The sequence below is a fragment of the Ictalurus punctatus genome, chromosome 24 (genome assembly GCF_001660625.3).
Source record: "Ictalurus punctatus breed USDA103 chromosome 24, Coco_2.0, whole genome shotgun sequence".
In the NCBI taxonomy this organism is placed as follows: domain Eukaryota; kingdom Metazoa; phylum Chordata; class Actinopteri; order Siluriformes; family Ictaluridae; genus Ictalurus; species Ictalurus punctatus.
In genome coordinates this window covers 14,722,511-14,743,605 of record NC_030439.2, presented here as the reverse complement: position 1 = coordinate 14,743,605, position 21,095 = coordinate 14,722,511, and the positions used below count along the sequence as shown (strand labels likewise).

The window sequence follows — 21,095 nt, the reverse complement described above, 5'->3', positions numbered from 1 at the left end:
ATTGTGTTCAAATTTCTGAAAATACTAACCTTAAAATAATACATTTCCTTGTCTGATATGTTTCTCTTTAAAAAAAAAAAAAAAAAATCAGCACTGAACATACTTTAAATGTGATTAAATGTTCACAAATCCAAGAAAAATACAAAGATTACAGTATGCTTTAAGCACTCAAAGTTTAAAATCTAGGTCTTGCATCGAACTTTAGAGATGTTTTGGTAAGTTTTAGATGCAACTGTTGCTAGTGGCTTGTACTGGGCAGTTTCTGCTTTCAGTCCCTGCTTCATCTATTCATGTTTCATTTTTCAACTGCTCATATATAGATTATTCATGAACTTTTAGAGAGCCTTTATAATTGTTTCTTGGTGTTTTCCTGAGGCAAGCTGTTTTCTTTCGTGGGATTCCAAGATCAGCAGTATTACCCCACATGAATATTAATTATGTGCGCTTTTTACGTTTGCTGAATTTCAATGATGGTTTCTAGATTTTAGTATAAACTACAGCTGTAACCAGACTAACCTGACTAAAGCCAAGATATAATCATTTGAAAGATTATTCATCTATTACTATCTACTAATCTTGTAAATAAGTACAGTATATGGTCTACTATTTAAGAGCTTCTCATATACATTAAGCTACTAGCTCCTACCACTTCATATTGCTACTTGATATCCCTTTAGATCTTACTGAAACATAGAATGTGATTTGCATCATGATGACCAAATCCCTACCAGTAATCAGAAAGGTTTTATCACAAAGGAATCATGTCTCGGGCTTCTTCCTGTAAATAGCTGCCTAATATTTGGTAGAAGTTGGTTCCATAGTCAGCATAAAAACATGTTCAAGTAAATAATAAAACATGATGGGGCATGCTGCTATAAGAAAATAATATGATATAATATGATAATCATTTACGATTGATTTATTGAGAATTTTTGTCTACTGTTTACTTGATATGGAATATATATATATATATATATATATATATATATATATATATATATATATATATATATATATAATTATTATTATTGTATTCTCTGAAGTGAATCTTTTTGTTTATATAATTACAACATACACTCATGTGCTTGTTGAACATCCCATTCCAGATTGAGTACCCCTTTGCTACACTCTTCTGGGAAGGCTTTCTTCTATATTCTGGAGCTGTGGGGATTTGTGCTCATTCAGCCACAACAGCATTAGAGAAGTTGGGCACTGATGGTGTGTGAGGAGGTCTGGGATGCAGTCGGGGTTCTGATTTATCTCAAAGGTGTTCAGTGGGGTTGAGGTCAGGGCTCTGTACAGGCCATTGAGTTCTTCCACTCTATCCTTGGCAAACCATGCCTTCATGGAGCTCGCTTTGTGCACAGAGATACTGTGATGCTAGAACAGGTTCGGGCCTCTTAGTTCCAGTAAAGGGAAATTGTAATGCTACAGCATACAAAGACATTGCATACGATTGTGTGCTTTCAACTTTGTGGCATCATTTTGAAAAAAAGATTTTGATTTTGCCATATCAAAACTACCAATCAAAGCTACATGAAGAAATGCTTTTAGTCCTGATATACAAGCATAATTTTAGTTGGAATAAACAGGATATGTAGTCAATATGAAAAATAAATCTAGGTTCCAAAAAACAACAACAACAACAACAACAACAAAAAAAACAGCTTATTATCAATAAAGAGAATTTGCTGTGGTAACTGAATCTATTCCCGTGCTACAGCTTGAGCAGAGTCGTAAAGCATAAAAATCGGCGCATGCGCCTGCGCATGCGTAGTAAAAGCCTGAAGGGAGGCATGGAGGAGACGATTAGTCGGTGTTAAAGACAGGATATCACGACAGAACCGGCTAACATACGCAGCTTTTGCGTCGAAAGCAATGTTTTCGTAATGGATACAAATTTGATGACCATGCGAACCGACTCCAAAGAATATCAGGTATATAAAATGTGCTGGTTGTGTGAAGGGAGTTTAAATAACTCTCAGAGCAGGTTCAGTGTTTTGTAACCTTTCATAACAAAGAAAGAAACGTCTAGAGCTCAGAGTTGTGTAACTGGATTTATAACCAATTTGTGTATCAATAGATTTGTATCTGGATTTAACATCTGACCATTGTATGCAGATACAGCAGTGTTGGATACATCAGTGTTGGACATAGCAGTGTTGGACATAGCAGGGTTTACCATTAAATACATTCATGTTGCTGCAACATCAAACATGTGATCAAACATGCAATGATGCTATAGGATTTTAAAAAATAATAATAATAATTTAAGTCAAAATTATTATCAGTCAACAGATATTCATTAAGTTAGAGACTACCTATGTAGATGTTTCCTGGCTTGCATACTTGTTAGACATCCATGTATCCACATCACCCACCATTCACTTCTGGTTCACGGTGTGGCATCAAAAGTTTTCTCTGTCTCCATATAAAACATCTAATGGATAACTCAGTAACCTCAGCGTCCAGTTTTTTCCAGTTGCCTAGTAAAATTGTTCTTTATTCTGAACCAATTGAATAGTAAGTGCATTTTGTCTTCACCTAACCATGTCAAATTCACAAATAGAGTTTCAGACATTGTTTCATTATATTAATATATATTATATTCATTATATATCATAGGTTGCTGCTGTGGCAGCAGTGAAGCGGTGAAACTAATCTACCACCATGGAGGTTTAGAACCTCCTGAGACGGTGTTATGATTTAAACAATGGACTATTTAGACTCATCTGGCTTCACCTCCTGCAATTGCATTAGCCAGTTCTAAACTTTGCACTGTGCTGAAAGCGGTGATTTTGTCTTTTTGCAGAATGGGCACAAGGACATGGATCCAAAGAGCAGTGACGACGAGCCTCTTCTCAGACAGAACAAAAAGCGATTTGTCATCTTTCCGATTCAGTATCCAGACATGTGGAAAATGTACAAACAAGCCCAGGCATCGTTCTGGACAGTCGAAGAGGTGAAGATTTAATTTATCACTGTTCTATAACACAGTAGTAGCAAGTTTGACTGTGATGCAAGGCAACAGAGCATTGTGTAAGGCATAATACATTTGGGGATGTGCTGTCATTGGAAAATAATCAACGACAAGGTGGTGTGATGCAATATGTGTGTACTCACTTAACACCACATGTTGTTCAATAGTGTGTTGTTTTTGTGTGTTTATGCAACAGTGTACTTAGTACTGAATTGATTTGTCCTAAATACAATGGAATGTATGTTATTGACCTAATTAGAAATATTCATAATTTCTGAATGTTTTTGTAGGTGGATTTATCAAAGGATCTGGCCCACTGGGAAAGACTGAAGCCTGAGGAGAAACACTTTATATCTCACATCTTGGCTTTCTTTGCAGCAAGTGATGGCATTGTCAATGAGAACTTGGTAAACTTCTCTGCTGCGTTTACATTTCTTCATTGACATTTAGCCATGTGGCAGTCCCTTTTATCTTGAGCAATGTATTGATTACCTTGCATTCTCACCAGACTTTAGGCCTAAACTTCCGTCACACTGACTGCCTATTAATTTTTGCATTCACTACAAAGCTGTGCTCATGATGTTTAAATCTCAGAGTGGTCAAAAGTCTGGAGCATCTCACTGATCTGAAGCAGTGTAGTCCATCCTGAGCACTTGGCTCAGCTGAAGCAGGCCTACCGTTAGTCCTGAGAATCAGTTGCAGCTCAGATGATAGAAGTTGTTGAACATAATATCTCTGTAGTTGTGTTCCAGGGAACATAAGGAATACCAGCTCAATTGTTGTTTTTAAATCCAGGTTAGTTAAACATAGTTGATTTAACTTGACCTATTCTTAGTTCTCTGGACTTTTATCTTGTAAAATATACTTCCATGATTGGAAATCTATAATTTTAATAGATGTATAGTCATTTCATGAGTGATTGGTTCTTTATTGCACCTCTCAGATCTACCAATCTTTTATATGTCAAGCACTTTGAGATTTTGATTTCAGAAAGAAAAGTGATGATGATGATGACTATTATTGTTGGTTCATACAAAACCAATCAGCATCAAGCTTTTATCAACATCTGTGTCATAAGATGTTATATAAGCGAAAGTCAGATTTTATGTTAGTTATAAAGTAATAGTTTTCTCTATATGATATGATATGCTGTGATGGATTTAGTTTAACAGAATTCAAGCCATCACTCAAGTGTATCGCTAGTGTATCAACACTAATGCACAGTTCTTTGCTTGTCATTGTGACATTGTCCTGAACTCGGTCTGTTCATGTGTCTCATTGTGCAGGTGCAGAGGTTCAGTCAGGAGGTGCAGGTTCCTGAGGCTCGCTCTTTTTATGGCTTCCAGATCCTGATTGAGAATGTGCACTCAGAGATGTACAGCCTGCTGATTAACACATACATCAGGGATCTAAAGGAGAGGTGAGGGGCCACCACTGGGGCCAGGCGTTATTATTCACAACTAGTGCTCTACAAGAAATCTTTAAATGGAGGTTGCAGGTGCAGTTCATTTCAGTTCAGTGCTCATTGAGGTTAACTGTCTTTCCTACCAGTTAACTGTTTTACATAATGTGGTTTACAAAGAAACATGATAGTGACTGCAAATATGTAAAAAGTCCTACTGTAATCGGCCTTGTATGTTAGCTTTTATCAGGATTTCTCTATTCACTATTTAATTGTAGTTATCTTCTGTACATTCTTGTTATCTTGGAAAAAATTTAATATGGTACTGAGACAGTAAAAGCAGATTTAAAAAAAAAATGTACATGGTAACATTTGACATTTTGGCCAATTAGAGGTTTACATGATAAATTTGATATTTTTGTTGCAGTAGCTTACTGTAGTTTGTGTTATTAATGTTACCTGCTGCAAAGATGAAATATAAGTCTGCCTCTAACTGTGTTTTTATATAAAGTATAGAACAATGTACTCTTGGGAATATTTCACTCTAGCGGTCGACCGATAGTGGATTTACAGATACCGATAAGTAAGTTGGGAAGTATCCGCCGATAACTGGTTAATCATGTTAATCATCGGACTTCATGTGAAAACTGTAATGAATTTCCTCGTTAGACAGTTTCACTTTTTGACCATGTGATACACAGTTCATAGAAGGGATTTATTTATAATCGCACTATCCGGTGTCACCCAGATGAGGATGTGTTCCCTTTTGAGTCTGGTTACTCTCAAAGTTTGTTCCTCATATCGTCTCAGGGAGTTTTTTCCTTGACACCATCGCCTCTGACTTGCTCATCAGGGATAAATTCATAAATTTAAAATGTATATCCTCAATTTATATATTTCTTTAAAGCAGCTTTGGGACAATGTCCATTGTTAAAAGCGCTACATAAATAAAACTGAATTGTGAATTGAGTTTTTAAACACACAATGTAAAATACTGAACGTCTACAAAAATAAACAGTACTGAATGTACCATGAAAACATACTGTATATTTTTAAATTATATATATATATATATATATATATATATATATATATATATATATATATATATAACTATTAATAAATATTAAAGTAAATAAAATATGTACATCCAAACGGAACCAAAAAGTAACATGGCAAATAAATATAGAGACGTCCAAAATGAATTTAAAAAAACACTTAAAATATCACAACAAAATTTGTCACTGATAGTTTTTATTTCGCCTGTAGAGACCCCTCATACTGTATAATGACAGCGGACCCTTCTCAGCTGGTCCCGCAACAAACGCAACCAGGAAAAACTATCAGTTATCGATGCTGATTAATCGATCAAAACCGATCAATGGGTCGACCTCTATTTCACACTGTTACAATGATAACTGATTGTTAGTATTAATGTTATAATGTCCTGTCCATCTTTTCCAGAGACTATTTATTTAACGCCATTGAAACCTTGCCTTATGTGAAAAGAAAAGCTGATTGGGCTCTGCAGTGGATCTCTGACACAAACTCTACCTTTGGCAAGTTGCAGATTTTTTTCAACTTCTTGAGGAGTTACTCTTTTGTATGGATTAATTACTTAAAAATATTAATAAAATGCTAATTGTGTTAAATTCACTGCATCCATTTTGCATGGTTTACCTACTGTTTATGCATCATATCCACTGTTTCCTGACTAGCCTTAATTTATGATTGGATCATTTTGTGAGGTATAACTTATAGACATTTATTATTCACAGCGGAGCGATTAGTAGCGTTTGCGGCAGTCGAAGGGATCTTTTTCTCAGGATCATTTGCTGCCATCTTCTGGCTGAAGAAAAGAGGTTTGATGCCTGGACTCACCTACTCCAATGAGCTCATCAGTAGAGATGAGGTAAATTTGACCAACCAAAATATATTCCTAGGGACCAAAAAAAGTTTACTTCTAGGAAGTTCTAAAAATATGTTCTTGCATTCACAGGGTTTGCACTGTAATTTTGCATGCCTTGTATACAGCCACTTGCAGAAAAAGCCGTCAGCTGACAGAGTGAAGGATATCATCACTAAAGCGGTTCTCATCGAACAGGTTAGTGCGATCTGAAAAGCCAAATTATTGTAATAGTGCAATTTATTTGTTGTATAACAAGGACAAAAATTTGAACAAAATTGCTTGTTTTTTTTTCTCAGGAGTTTTTGACTGAGGCTTTACCAGTTGACCTCATTGGGATTAACAGCTATTTGATGAAGCAATACATCGAGTTTGTGGCTGACCGGTTGTTAACAGACTTAGGAATACCTGAAGTTAGTCATTTTGTATTTATTTTTCTACCAATGTAGTCCAACTCGTGTTTCAATGTAGCTAGTTCATTTTGTGTTACCACTTAGTGCCTGGGAGACCTGGCTTTATTTTACTGATGAAATGAATTTCAAAATACAAAATGAGTTTTAAATTCTGCTTTATTTCTCAAAAGGTATACGAAGCCAAAAACCCATTCGATTTCATGGAGTTCATCTCATTGGAAGGAAAAACTAACTTCTTTGAGAAGCGTGTGGCTGAGTACCAACGGTTTGGAGTGATGTCAAATACAACGGACTCTGAATTCACTCTCGATGCAGATTTTTAAAGCTTTATACCGTTAGAAAGAGTAAATTTCTTTCTACTAGAAAGAATCTACCTAAGGGAAAATAAAAGTATTTTACAGATTAGGTTACACTTTTACAAGAAAACTTAATACTTGGCTGTGGCTGCATTCTTTTATTTACTTTCTGGACTTTAAACTGTTTTTATTAAAAATTAAATTCTAAAAGCTTCAGTTTTCATATTTACTAGTCTGATTGTCTAGTGAAACAGTAATTATATTTGTTTTTGGTTATTTTATATTTAAGAATACTGACAATAATATATTTTTCTACACATTGTTTTGTTTTAATCAGCTCAGTGTGTTCTTTAAAACATCTATTCTGGATGATGATTATCTGTATTACATGAAAATAATGTAATGTAATGTACTGACATTAGGAACACCTGTTAATGGTTCTTCAGTTTGTTGTTTTACATGACAACCATTGCTTATTTTGCGAAGTGTATTTTATGTATGGTATTGTTCAAGTGTATTCAACAAAATGTTAAAAAAAACATTAAATAGAAATTTGTAGAAAATCTTTGATCATAAATGTGCCTTTTTTTTTTTAACCTGCTTGGTTTTATTGCACTGACTCTGAGTCCATACATCCATCTATTTTCTGTACTGCTTATACTACACAGGGTCATACTCGCACACTAAGCACAATAGAGAGATGCCAATCAGCCTACCATGCATGTCTTTAAACTGGAGGAGGAAACCCCTGAATCACAAAGGGCGGAAGTGGGATTCGAATCCCCAACCCTGGAGGTAACGTACGCCCCAGTAACGTATGTCAAAAACCTACATTAGGTCAAACTATGTGACTCCATCCTTTGCACATGACTCATTAATAAATATTAGTAATAGAAATGAAAAAAAATGTACTCAGTTGCAGACGCTACACTGCTGATGAAAACAAAAAGGGGGGAAAAGTATCAAATAAGCAGCATGTTATATATTTTTATATCATATCAATCCCTTTATATTACATAATATCCTTTTTTTTAATTATATGTCTGAAAATTACTGGTGCTTATTAAGAATTTTTAATCTCAAGCACTCACAATAAATCTGTGGTAAAACATGCATCAGTTGTCACTCTTAGGACAATAATCAAAAGTAATAAAGGTTAATACTTGTGCTTTGTTCCTTTAAACACAAAGGTAAAGACTGAGATGATAAAACTGGGTTTACTGAATCATAAGTAAACAAGTCGCCTTTAGAGACCAATGTGTGATGTTTGTATGAGTGGATCAGGTGCAGCAGCTTTGCTAGGTTTTCTATACACTCACTGACTACTTCTACATTGTTGGTCCACCTCTCAAGTGTGTTAGTTATAGGCTCCTATTTGTCCACTGCTGTGTTGATAATGATTCACCATCCATATATGTGTTTAGTGGTGGTCCCTTTCCATTAATGGACAGAGCATAGAGGGACTTACAAACTGTGCCTTTCTGCACAATGTTTTGTGACTTTATTACCCTGTTATGGAGTTCCATCAATTTAAGTGTTAGAAGTGAAAACCTTGACCATACCTGTACGTATTCAAGTGAATTACCAAACATTAGATGTATATGTGTCTGAATTCCCATGGCTTATTTAGTATGTGGGAAATATCATATGAAGGAAGAATTATGTAAGGAATGATGCACAATGGGGCGTGCTGTTATAAGACAATAATCCAGGCCAGGGTGATGAGATATGGTCCGCTGTGAAGTGGAGTTACTAGTGAGTTATTATATTGAAGGACTGTTTAAAATTGGTACAACACCAGGCATGGCACGAATGAACTTGTTTCACAGGTTTCAAATAGCAATAAATAATTAGAAATGGTTAAAAAGTGTGATGTGTCATAGATAATCACTAGCAAATCACTGTGGTGCAGGGTGGCTTAGTGGTTAGCACATTTACCTCGCACCTCCAGGCTTGTGGATTCGATTCCTACCTCCACCCTGCCCTGTGTACATGGAGTTTGCATGTTCTCCCCGTGTTTCGGGGGTTTCCTCCGGGTACTCCACCTTCCTCTGCCAGTAGACTGATTGGCGCCTCTAAATTGTCCATAGTGTGCCCTGCGATGGGTTGGCACCCTGTCCAAGGTGTCTCCCACCTTGTGCCCTGAGTACCCTGGGATAATTGTGTAGGATGTGTAGTATAATTGGTACAGAAAATGGATGGATAGCAAATCACTGAGGTATAAGAGGAATAACCCACTTTGTCCTGTGCTGTTACTTATTGTAAAAGTATCTCTGCTTTGTGTCAGACTATATCACACCACACTGGCATGGATGAGTTTCCTATAGTAGCATGTCCTTTTGTATGTTATTCCTTACTTGATCAGCACCTACTGATATTAGAATTCAGCAGTTTATAATATTCCATTCAATAAACTAGTTCTTTTGATCGTGTTAAATATTAAGCTAAAATAATAAGATAGTATCTTGAAATAAGTCGAAAGTAATGAGATTATTACTAATTAGAAGCTTGTTACAGAGGAATTCCCCAGAGAGAGAGAGAGAGAGAGAGAGAGAGAGAGAGAGAGAGAGAGAGAGAGAGATTGATTGATTGATTTCTGGTTTATTGAGTATGTGAATGCTGAAACCTTTGTATAAATATATGTTTTAAAAAAATAGAAGAAAAAATCTTTAGTACAAAATAATAGTTGTAAGAAAGAATATTAGCAATCAACTAGCAAAGACTGATTGTGGTATGTATGTATTTTTTTTTATCACTTTATTACAGTGGCTTGTTTTAATTTGAAATAACTTTCATTTTGTTCCTCAGCTGGTGATTCAGGATTTCCGTCCTCTGTGCTGCTGTTTGTGTGAGAATCTGAAACAGCAATCTCAGAGCACAGTCTGAGCATGTGAGTGTGTGATTGAGAGAGAAAGAGAGAGAGAGAGAGAGTGTGTGTGTGTGTGTGTGAGAGAGAAAGAAAGTAAGTGTGTATACGTGGTAAGATGGCATCGAGCTGGGGAGGCGTAGTGTCGGAACAGGCCGACTTGATATCGACTCGTCTCCGTCAGCTCATGTCTTCTGGACTGCACTTTCTCCATGATGAGTTGGGGATAGATTTGGGTTTGAAGCCCGACCTTTACCCGACTTGGGTGATTCTCTCTACGGCTCTGATCGGCCCGGTTCTCCTGCTGGTGTTGGTCGCGGCCTGTGGCGGAGCTCGGCGCAGAAAGCAGGGAGCTGCTAGGAGTGAAAGCACCGCCACCGAGAGCGCAAAGGCCGCGCCGGTAAAAGCGCCCAAACCCGACGAGCCGAAGAAGAAAAACAAGAAGAAAGCTGCGGAAAAAGTGCGTACCGCTTACTTAAATATTTTCGTATAGTGTTTGAGCGGTGTTGGCCGACCAATCCTCTTGTTCCGAGCTAGGCTAGTCTGCTAACATGAAGCGTATTCGAAAGTACCGCTGTTTTGACAGATAATGCTAGCTAAGCTAGCAGAGCTAGAGTGGCTAATTTGCATAGACACTTTGCTAGAATAACAGGTTTCCTCTGTCTTTGTGTTTAAAGTGTAATTTTGGGGCTAATGAAAAGCAAGTTAAGGGTATTTCTAAACATGGGGCAGTAGTTATCTAAAATGCTTCACTGGCTAATTTGCTAAACGTGGATTAGCATAGCTGGCTACCTGAAGTTAGCCACAGAGCTAATCTCTTTCAATGCAGTCGGACGTGATTTGGCAAAAATATTATATCGCGATATGCTGATTTACAAACAAGGTGGCAGAAAAGAGTTCTGCAATCGTTTTATTCAATATACACAGTAATTTGTTTCACACGAAAAGGATGGGGAAGCAAAAATATATTTGTACATCTAGTCATGTCCTTGTTACTCTGAGCTGGCTAGTATCAAAAGAGCATTACCAGTGATCACAAAATCATATTTAATTGAATTTATCATTATATCTATATATCATATCACTCATCCCTAAATGCAGCTCAGCCCTGCTGAGAAAAACAATATAAATCATAATGTGTAGAAATTTTAATGGTTACCACTACAAATACCATTACAAACAATCAGTTAACCATTTAAACCATTACCATTATTAGTCCACAATGGTATACAATAGACATAACCTGCCACCAATAGACAGCAACAAATTACCAGTAGAGACCCACAGGGACCATTACACTTTCCATTACAACAAATACAATTCCCATTAAAACCATTACAAATTCTATGAGGGTTTCCTAATCGGCTTTTTTTAAGCAGGGAAGTGTTTACTGGTGTGAAGTAACATAAACTAGCAAAGTTTAATATTTTGTATTTAAAATTTAATATGACGTTTCTTTTCAGCAGAAGAACCAATCAAATGGCAGGACGGTCCCTGAGCCTCAAGAACAAGTTAAAGTCGTTAAGGAGTTCCCTAAACAAGCAGCACCACCAGCACCTCCACCATCACCAGCACCTCCACCATCACCAGCACCTCCACCACAAGCACCCGTCGACACTAAAGCCGAGAAAGTAAAAGCAAAAGTTATTTCTCTTTCAATATTCAGTGATAAAATCAGCAAAAACACCTCCTTTGGTATTTTGAATATCAGGGAACTGCACGCATTTGAAAATATATGGCTTGGCTTGCAGGTCCTTTATCAAAAAGCATGTAACTGCTGCTATAAACAACAATGTTTATAAGCGATTAAATCTGTTTAGGTTTTAAGTTTTCTATTTATTTAATTTGTTGTGAATTCTCAAATCTGAAGGTGTTGATCGATTTTCTATAGCAGCAGCTCTGACACTAGTGCAGGCTGTAATTCAAATCACCGGTTTATATTAATGCACTCTTTTCTAATACGGTATTGCTTCTATAGTAACAACTAATTCACAGGGACTCTCATCATACCTACTCAAACAATAATAATAAACAGATTAAAGGCATGTTATTTAACAATTTGTATCAGTCAGTGTTTTTTCCTCCATGGTAGACGCTTTCAGGTTTCTCTGTAAACTGATAATCCCCCCCCCCCTTCGAGAAAGGAAACAGACGGTGGTGAGGGATGGACTTTTATAGCTGTTTATATAGTTTATAGGTACTATAATGTAAGTGATAAAAGGAATCACTGTCTCAGTCTTTTCACAGCGTTAGATGTAAACATAAATGGATAAAAAAGAATGACGTTATTTATTAATCAACTGAAATGAATAAGAGGAATAAAAACCCCTCAGGACGTGCTTTTATGGGAAAATAATCTACACCATCCCATTATTGATTATTTTCCTATTACAGCATGGCAAATCATGTATTCCTTTCACATAAGATGATGATGATAATTGAATACATGAATTAATAACTTAAGTAATGTTATACTAATTGTAGAAACAAGTCAGTAAAACTGGTGCAAAGCACTATGGGAAAATGTAACATTTCTTGGAGGTAATGATACCATTTTGTTAACCACATTTGTTTTACATAGGCCAAGAAAAGTAAGAAGAAACCAAAACCAGATTTGAAACCAACCCAAGCTGTTTCCTCTACAGACGGAAAGGAGCCTGATGAAGGTACGAGACTGAGTACTGATATGAACCACACTGTGACAGTTGCACAAGCGCAGTGAGAAGTTTAGAAATAAGGCCATTGTTCTATCTGAAGCAGAACATCTGTAAAGATTGTTTCATGGCATTTTTCTAGGTAATTGTTTGCTGATTTATGGGCATGGAGATAAAATAACATATCAAAGATTAAATAAGAGCTTGTGAAATTTAAACATTTGTGCAAAGGTTTCATTTCAGTCAACATGTCAGACATTGCTAATAGTAGTGTTTGGTAGTAGGAGTTTTACTGAACAGTAAATAAGAAAATCTATACAGAACTATGATAGCAAAACAAACTAATAGTAAGAAACAGCGTCAAGTAGTTAGGAAAGTAAGTTTGTTTGTTTATTTATGGGCAGGGGGGGGTGTATTAAGATTAAAAACCTCAGAAAAATACCAATTTGAAAATCCCCAGTCTTGTCTCCAATTTCTCATTTGTAAACTATTTTTGTTTTACGTCAGAAAATGACCAATTTGAAATCCTCACTCTTGTCTCCAATTTCTCATTTGTAAACTATTTGTGTGTTTACGACACATGATTTTCAGTGTTGTCTAACTGCTGTGGGGAAAAATTGGAATATCACATAAAACATTTGCAAATAAAGCTCTGTTTCCATCCCATGTGTTCAAAAGAACAAAATCATCTCTTCCAGGGAAACTAATCTATTCAAACATACCCCTCGCTCTCCATCATTTTGACTTTTATGAGTCTATTATCCAATCACTTGATTTGTTTTGGCAAAATCACGTGACTCAATTATCTTCCTCAATTGAGGGCATATGTTTAAAAAAAACAAGAACATTTTTATGCACTATTTGTAGATTTTATTCGCATCTGGTGCATTTTATTTATTTTATGCGATATGCCAAGATTCACATAAAAATACCTGGATGGAAACATAGCTACTGATGAACGTGTTTGTGTTGAATAGACACAAAAAGGTGTGTTTTGACAATGTGAGTATGAGACAAAGGTCCATCCCCAGTATGGGTGGATTTCCTTTGCCTCACATCTGGGCAGACTTTTTAAAACATACTCTAGGTTGCTTAACATTTGGTAACATTACTGTTGAAAATGGAAACGGGATCACGGGTGGAAGATTAATTGTTACACAAATTTTTAAAAGGCGCTTGGGAGACTAAGATCAGTAACCGAGAGAAGCGACAGCAACGCAAGAAGGAGAAGGGCTCTAATGATGAGTCGGGAAGCCCTGGTGGTGGTCAGCGTGTTGTTCAGCAAACAGAGCAGCCTGTAGTTCCAGCTCCAGTGCACAGCAAGAAGAATAAAGGTAAGCTGTGTGATGATTCAGCTTTAATTACTGTGACCTGGTTACAGAAGGGGATTACCTTCTATCCAAACAAGTACATTTGTGCTTAAACAGGTAATGTATAGTGTAATGTATTTTCTGTAGAAAGCCCATTTTAAGCATATTTCATATCTGTCTCTTGGTAGAATCTCTGAAAGTAAAGGCTGCGAAAGGTGATGCCAATGTGACACCAGGTAAATAATGATTTATTTATTTATTTATTTTTAAAATTCAAAGCTTGTTGCTAATATCTCCCTATAAGCATGTCTAATGAATTATCCCATATGTAGTGCTGTCCACCTGGAATAATGTGAGCTCTGTGAACACTGGAGGATGGACTGATGTGTCCGTTAAGCTCCAGCCCCAGGTGAGCGCTTCAGACCGTGAGAAGTCATCTGTTGGCATTAAAACATCTGGACACAGGACTTCGGAGCCAATGGCCTGGGCTCAAGAATCGGAGGGTAAGGACTAGGATAATATAATATAATTTAATGAAGTCTAATGAAGCAGTATGCCTCGTATTGCAGGTTTAATTTTATTACACAGTCTGTTCGATAACTTGCTAATATGGATAGTTATTTGTGTAAAGATTTAGATTTCATTTTCCCTGAATTTTCTCATCATGTTTTTATGCCTCAGCCACTAGGTGGAAAAGGCATTAGGTTTTCTTTTGTCCATGCATCTGTCAGTCCATTCAGCAGGGTCAAGGTCACAGTGAGGTCAAATGTCTCATAGTCTTCCTTCTTGTTTGCCATAGAGAGATGTTACTTACACATTCTTGATCAGGAGGTCAAGGCCTCTTTCTGGCTGTCTAAGATTTTTCTTTTTTGTCTGTTTGTTTGCCTTTGCCTCAAATACCCTTAAAATATACTTCAAACATGAAGAAAAATTATTTCAGACAGCAAGGTCAAGTGTCTGAAATAACTTTTCTTCATGTTTGAAGTATATTATAAGGGTATTTGAGGCAAACAAATTGGTAACAGGAAGGAATAGATTTGTTGGTGGAGTTCATAAATGTTTTCGTGTTTGTCTGCTAAAAGAGGTTGCTAAAAAATACACTGTAGATGATCGGATCTAATATATATTCCAGAAGTTATCTGTTTCCAATTACTTCTTAATCAATTTACCAGAATATTTACCATTTATATACATTATATTTATATAACATTATATACCATTTACCGTTATTTACCAGAATAAAGAGAACATAAAATCTTTGTGTAACAACTACCCAGATAAACTATAAATATAACAGATTGTTCTGTTTTTAGCAGGGTCATGGCCCAGCATGGATGGACGAATTAAACCTGAAGTGAACCGAATGAACTTCTCCATGCTCGGATTAAACAGACAAGGTATTCGGATAATGTTCACTGTTGCCCTCTGCACATGAACGCTTTTGCATTTTCCCTCAGCTAACTGGGAGATTTTTCAGCCTGGTCTAATATGCAGGATATTGTTTGAATATTTTCGCTGTGATGTTTTTGAATGTAATGCTTTAGCATGATCCTGGGCTTTCCTATTGAAAATATTCTGCAGTAAGCACAGCTGAGAGAGACGACTCTAAACCTCTTAATTGAGGATTTAGCCTCCACAGCAAGGTGCTTTAGTGGTGTGTGTGTGTGTGTGTGTGTGTGTGTGTGTGTGTGGGGAGGTTATGGTCAAATGCAGTATTCAAAGTGAGATTAGATATGTAATATGTACTGCAGCAAATGATCAACTTTAAAGACTGACACCAAAGAACAAACGCAACACGATAAGCTCATGCGGCTGATAAGCTGGCATAAATTCTACAGCCACACTATATGGCCAAAAATTTATGGACATCTGACATCCCTTATGCCCTTTTCTGCCCTTCTCTTTTTGAACATCCCGATTTAGTCCCCCTTTACTGTAAAAATATAACCACTATAATAGACACTGCGATGCAGCTGGCATTCCAGTGATCAAGTGTCCACAAACTTTTGGTTGTACAGTGTATCTTGGTCGAACAAATCCAGGCAGCCAATTAAATAATAACGAGTCTTGCATTTGCCAAAATTGAAAATTGGCAAAATACATAGTGACCACACAAACACTCTAATCTTTATTTATCACCCTTTATTTTCTGTCTTTTGCAACAGCTGGTGTTCCGGTGACTCAACCTGCTGCTGAGCTGGGGAATGGTCTCCCTATTGCTGACGAGTGGTCTGGATTCAGTAAGACAAACAATTGTCTGTGTTTAACGCTTTTGTTGGAAGCTAATCCGAATAACGTGCTTTTATTTTCAATTGTTGTTAGACAGTATATACAATGAACCATTACTATTTCAGATGGTCTTGGAGCAGTAGATACAAGTTCAGACTGGAATGCTCCAACTGAGCTGTGGGGGAACTGTGATGAACCTATGCCAGAAACACTTGCTGCACAAGAGACACCTGTTTCCCAGGTACCCGGGGTCAGTCAAAGAATACTCTCAACAATTGCCATGGGCCAACAGTGCTAATATGTGCTGTTTTAGGGTCATTTTGATTAGAATTGTTGGCTTCAGTTTTATACACTGTCCAACTAGTTATTTTAATTACCTGATATATATATATATATATATATATATATATATATATATATATATATATATATATATAAATATATTATATAATATAACTTCTGACTGACGAGTTCTGACTTTAGACTTTAATGTACATCACTTTTATGCTGTGGCTTTATCTTAAATGGTATGCGTTACATGGAATGCACTATGTAGGGTGTATAGAGTAGGTATGTTAAATTATAGGTAGAGCATGCAAGTGGTTAACAAGAAGTAATTTTGAATTTGGCTCATTTGTTGGTGGGACATATGCCATTTTTTTCATATTGTGCATCCCTAATAAATATGATGTGATTTAATTACCTGTAGAGCTACAGCTATACTGAGTGAAGCAGCGGTTTGTTAGAGTAACTACTTCAATAGATCTGCCAATCCATCCTTAATACTCGAGCTTTGTTGTTTTTCCTGGCATGGAAACTTCTCTCTCAAGACAAAAAAAAGTTCTCTGAGACTTTAATGAGGTCTCCTCCTTTTTTGGCTGAGATATAAAGTGGCCTGTTATGTTAGTCATGCTTGTTGTGTAACTTGATGTACTGTATGTGTGTCAGTTGCAGGAATCTGATGATGACAAGGATAAAGGAGATGCTTCTGGAAGTGGCAAGGCCAAGAGAAAGAAGAAAAAGAAGAAGAAGCCAGAGGATGAAAATGCTGGCTCACAAGTATGAGTACTTAGCTGCTGGAAAGAATTGCTGTAAAAATTATTTTTTTGTTCAGGTGTTTCACGGGTGATCTTGCATTGAAAAGTAAATCGTGAGATTGGTGCAGCACTCATGTTAGCTTAAGTAAAAAGAAGGGGGAAAAAAAGGATTAGCTTAGGCTCTAAATTTTAAATATATTATTACTCGTTGCGTATATGTATAAAAATAATAATCAAACACCAATAAATGGGCATAGAGTGCGAGCAAAATTAATCTGAAGTCTTTATTTTTCTGTTTAAATTTGGCATGGGTGTTAAGATTGTGTTTATGTGCAGGTGACACCTCAGAGTTCAACTGCATCTGCAGAAAGTGGACACGTCAAGCCCCGTCCTCATTTGCCAGTGGAGGAGCCGACCAAACAGATCATCACTCCACAGTCAGGACAGAGTGAGTAAACTCTATATGAGACCGTGCAGTTTGTATCTACAATCTCGTGTGGTTTGTATACAATAATGTTTTCTAATCAAGACCTGCAAACCTTCGAGCGTTTTACACAAGAGCTCAACATGTTAATGGTAAAGTGCACTAAAAGTGCAATTTCTACCCCTAGTAATTAAAATGTCAGATCAGCCAATCATCATACGAATTAGAAATGAGTGACAGTTGCACAGGTGTCTGATATTAACTGACTCACCTGGAAGCACCGCCCACTTCCCTCCAGCTCACATGAGTAATCTTTTGGCTGGTGCCCCTGCTTGAAAAGTGCACCGAAGCTGTTCACTTGCTTTCAGTCAAGGAGAATGGAGAAGGTTTTTGAGTTCAGAAATGTGTAATAAAATCCATCCATTAGACACATTTGTATCCATCCATCCATCCATCCATCCATCCATCTAAGGGTCACTGGGAGCCTGGAGTCTATCCCAGGGGACTGGCCACAAGGCAGGGGACACCCTTGACAGGGTGCCAGCCCATCGCAGGGAACAATCGCACACACACTCTCACTCACACACGATGGACAATTTAGACACACGCTACATGTTTATATATTTTTAGTTAACATCATTTAGGATGCCTTAAGTCTTTGGCTGAAAAATGGATAAAAACAGCACTTTTTGACCATCTTTTCATGTGACCTTGCATTATTCCTTTTTAGGGTTGGTAGTTTTGAAAATAGCATGTTATTTGCTGTAAAAACAAGTTAACTATAATGTATATTGCTTTCACAGAGAAATCTGATCAGAATTTGGAACCGATGAAGCAAGTTCAGAAGAAAAAGGCCAGGAGAGAAACATGAACACCCTCCATCTCTCTCTTATGCAAAGGATTGTCAAAAAAAAAAATGTTTATGCAATAATTTCAGAGTACGGAATTTTATACTGATTTAAATCTTCTGTGCTATTTACAGAACATCTTAAGTGAATTGGGCCAAGTTGGCCAAAAAAAAAAAAAAATTAAGAATTACATCAAACGGAGAACAATTTATGCACTATGCTAGACTGATGTCTTGTAAAGGATTATTGTACTTGATATCATGCACGCTTTTAGTGCAGTGAAAGATTATATATGGTTTCCAACTCTTCTACTTTTGCGATATTAATAGAATTTGAACCATTTGTTAATATCATGGGGGAAATTTTAGAATTTTGAGGATTTCTCCCCCCCCCCCCCCCCCTTTCCATTTTGAATTTATATCTCCTCTGGAACTTTTCTATTGCTGAATTGCATTCAGGAGTAATTGCAGTGTAGCAGTTAGTGTTAGACACCACTGAGAGACACTGTGCCACCAGAGCCATCATGAAGTACATCAAAAGTTATCATCAGCAGCAGGAAGAGACTGGTATATTACTGTATTTTGTCATCTGGATCTGAAACAAAAGGAGAGTACAGGTTACTACAGAGATGTTTCTAACACTAAGAATATTCTCAGTGCTTTTTTTCCTGTATTAAGTATATATTTTCACATAGAGAGGAACTGTACAGACCTTTTGAGATACTTGCTTTATCTTTTCTTGTTAACTGTTGAACCAATTTAATGCTCTTTGTTTCTCTTGCAACCTCTTCAGTAGAAAAAGCCAGGCCATATGTACAGAATTAATAAGGGCTTTTTTCTATAATTCTTTTTAATTGCACTGTGCTAAAGGTTGTAATAGTTTCTATTTTCGTTATTTTTCTGATCTTCTTGAAATGTGAATGTTTAATTCCTGTTTAATTTTGTTTTGATATATTGTGGTGGATAGAGGGGGAAGTGATTTTATTTTAATGGAGAGAGAGAGAGAGGGGAGAGAGAGAGAGAGAGAGAACCGGTAACAGCAGCTTTACCTCCATTTCACTATAAATAGTATCAGTATCTGGAATCTGTTGCCTTAATCTTTGTTTTGTTGTTTTGTTTTTGTTTTTTTTTAATGTATGCATCTAACCGTCTTTCAAATTGAAGTCATTTTGGAAAGAATTGTAGAAGTATTATTTCCAGTTCAATTGATGTCAGAGCTGCACTTACTGTTGCACGAATCCTGTTTTAAATCTTTATAATATTAATCAAGTCAATGTCCACATTCTTTTTCCACTCATACAAGTACTACTCTCAACATAAAGGCTTTAATGGATGAGAAATGTATATTGCTTTCGGTAGATCTGAAATAGTGAATTTCAATCTTCCTTTCTTTTCTTTTTTTCAGGCTTCATGCCTTGAGAATTTAATTTAAATGTGTCTATATGTGGATTAACTGGGCGTTTGTCCAATGTTCATTTTTGTAAATTGTGGTAGATTTTGCTTACCTGAGGTACTCTGGTTTAGAATCAGACTCCTGCCTTAGTTTTCCATTAGAAAGGTGATCAAACCAGTGTATTTATACCCGTCTTCAGATTTTTGGATCCGAGAATGATCATGTTTACTGAAGTCGATGCAATATTTCTATGTTGATTTGTTAAAGAAATAAAACATTTGATCATTGTTATTCTGCGCACTGTCATGCTTGAGCAGGTCTGGGCCTCTTCGTTCCACTGAAGGGAAACTGTAATGCTACAGTATACAAACATTGCATACACGTATATGCTTCCAACTTTGGCAACAGTTTGGAAGAAGAACCGTATGGGTGTAATGGTCATGTGTCCACAAACATTTGGCCATATAGTGTAAATAAATACACACAGTATGGGCCAAAGACTTGTATCCATCCATCCATTTTCCATACTGCTTATTCTTACACAGGGTTGTCGGGGAGCATGGAGCCTAGCACAGAGCTCGGGGCACAAGACGGGGGACACCTTGGATGGAGTACCAACCCACCACAGGGCACAATCAAACACATTCACATACCCATTCACACACTATGCACAACTTGGAAATGCCAGTCAGCCTACAACACATGGGAGAAGAAACAAGTACACACATAAAACCTCCAAAGCACAAGGTGAACATGCAAACTCCACACACAGGGGTGTATCAGATGGGATTCCAACCCCACAACCCTATAGTGTAATTAAATAGTGCTCACACAGTGATATATTTTGTGTATGGCCCTATTCAGTAATGAAATACATGTCAATAATGACTGTACATCATTCCATTCAAATGCTATTGAGCTTTAAATTATAGTATATTTTGTGTAAGACCCCATGCAGTAGTGAAATACATGGCAATAGTTACATATGATTTAATAGCTTATTTTAATAAATATCAAAAATCTAAAAGGTGTTTCTCATACCTGACACCTAGATGAACACTTTACAGTTGGTGTGTACAGTTTACACATTACATGACTGTAAGTCATTCCCTTCAAATGCTACTGAAGTTAGAATCGTGTTTAACAATGTCGTATGTCACTTTAGAGACGGTCCCTTAATTTCCGCATATCTGGGAATATCGAACGTCCAACATCAAACCAACTTTATTCCAGTGTTTGTGTTTTGTATTTCTATGGTGGATTATAAAATCTTATCATACAACACACGCACACACACGAGCAGCCATCACGTCCTGATCCTAGCTCAAATCCCCACTG

General features: G+C 36.7%; 2 protein-coding genes across 8 annotated transcripts; both read left to right on the top strand.

Annotated features, from left to right (window-relative positions):
* Positions 1–1,775: 1,775 nt before the first annotated feature.
* Positions 1,776–7,565, top strand: rrm2b (ribonucleotide reductase M2 b). The gene is made up of 9 exons (XM_017454241.3): positions 1,776–1,937; positions 2,813–2,962; positions 3,271–3,387; positions 4,267–4,400; positions 5,847–5,941; positions 6,161–6,294; positions 6,382–6,486; positions 6,588–6,701; positions 6,872–7,565. Exons 1-9 carry the CDS (start codon positions 1,890–1,892, stop codon positions 7,022–7,024), a joined length of 1,050 nt encoding a protein of 349 aa, XP_017309730.1. The 5' UTR covers positions 1,776–1,889; the 3' UTR covers positions 7,025–7,565.
* A 2,294-nt stretch (positions 7,566–9,859) lies between these two features.
* mtdha (metadherin a) lies at positions 9,860–20,048 on the top strand. 7 transcript variants are annotated; one of them, XM_017454234.3, is made up of 12 exons: positions 9,860–10,323; positions 11,330–11,494; positions 12,445–12,529; positions 13,690–13,851; positions 14,016–14,063; positions 14,160–14,330; positions 15,141–15,224; positions 15,993–16,082; positions 16,182–16,306; positions 17,005–17,115; positions 17,430–17,541; positions 18,321–20,048. In XM_017454234.3, exons 1-12 carry the CDS (start codon positions 9,982–9,984, stop codon positions 18,386–18,388), a joined length of 1,563 nt encoding a protein of 520 aa, XP_017309723.1. In that variant the 5' UTR covers positions 9,860–9,981; the 3' UTR covers positions 18,389–20,048. The 7 variants fall into 7 exon arrangements, with proteins under 7 accessions (XP_017309723.1, XP_017309724.1, XP_017309722.1 ...); XM_017454235.3 differs by having other exon boundaries at positions 9,884–10,323; positions 11,327–11,494; positions 15,144–15,224; XM_017454233.3 differs by having other exon boundaries at positions 9,886–10,323; positions 11,327–11,494.
* Positions 20,049–21,095: the final 1,047 nt, after the last annotated feature.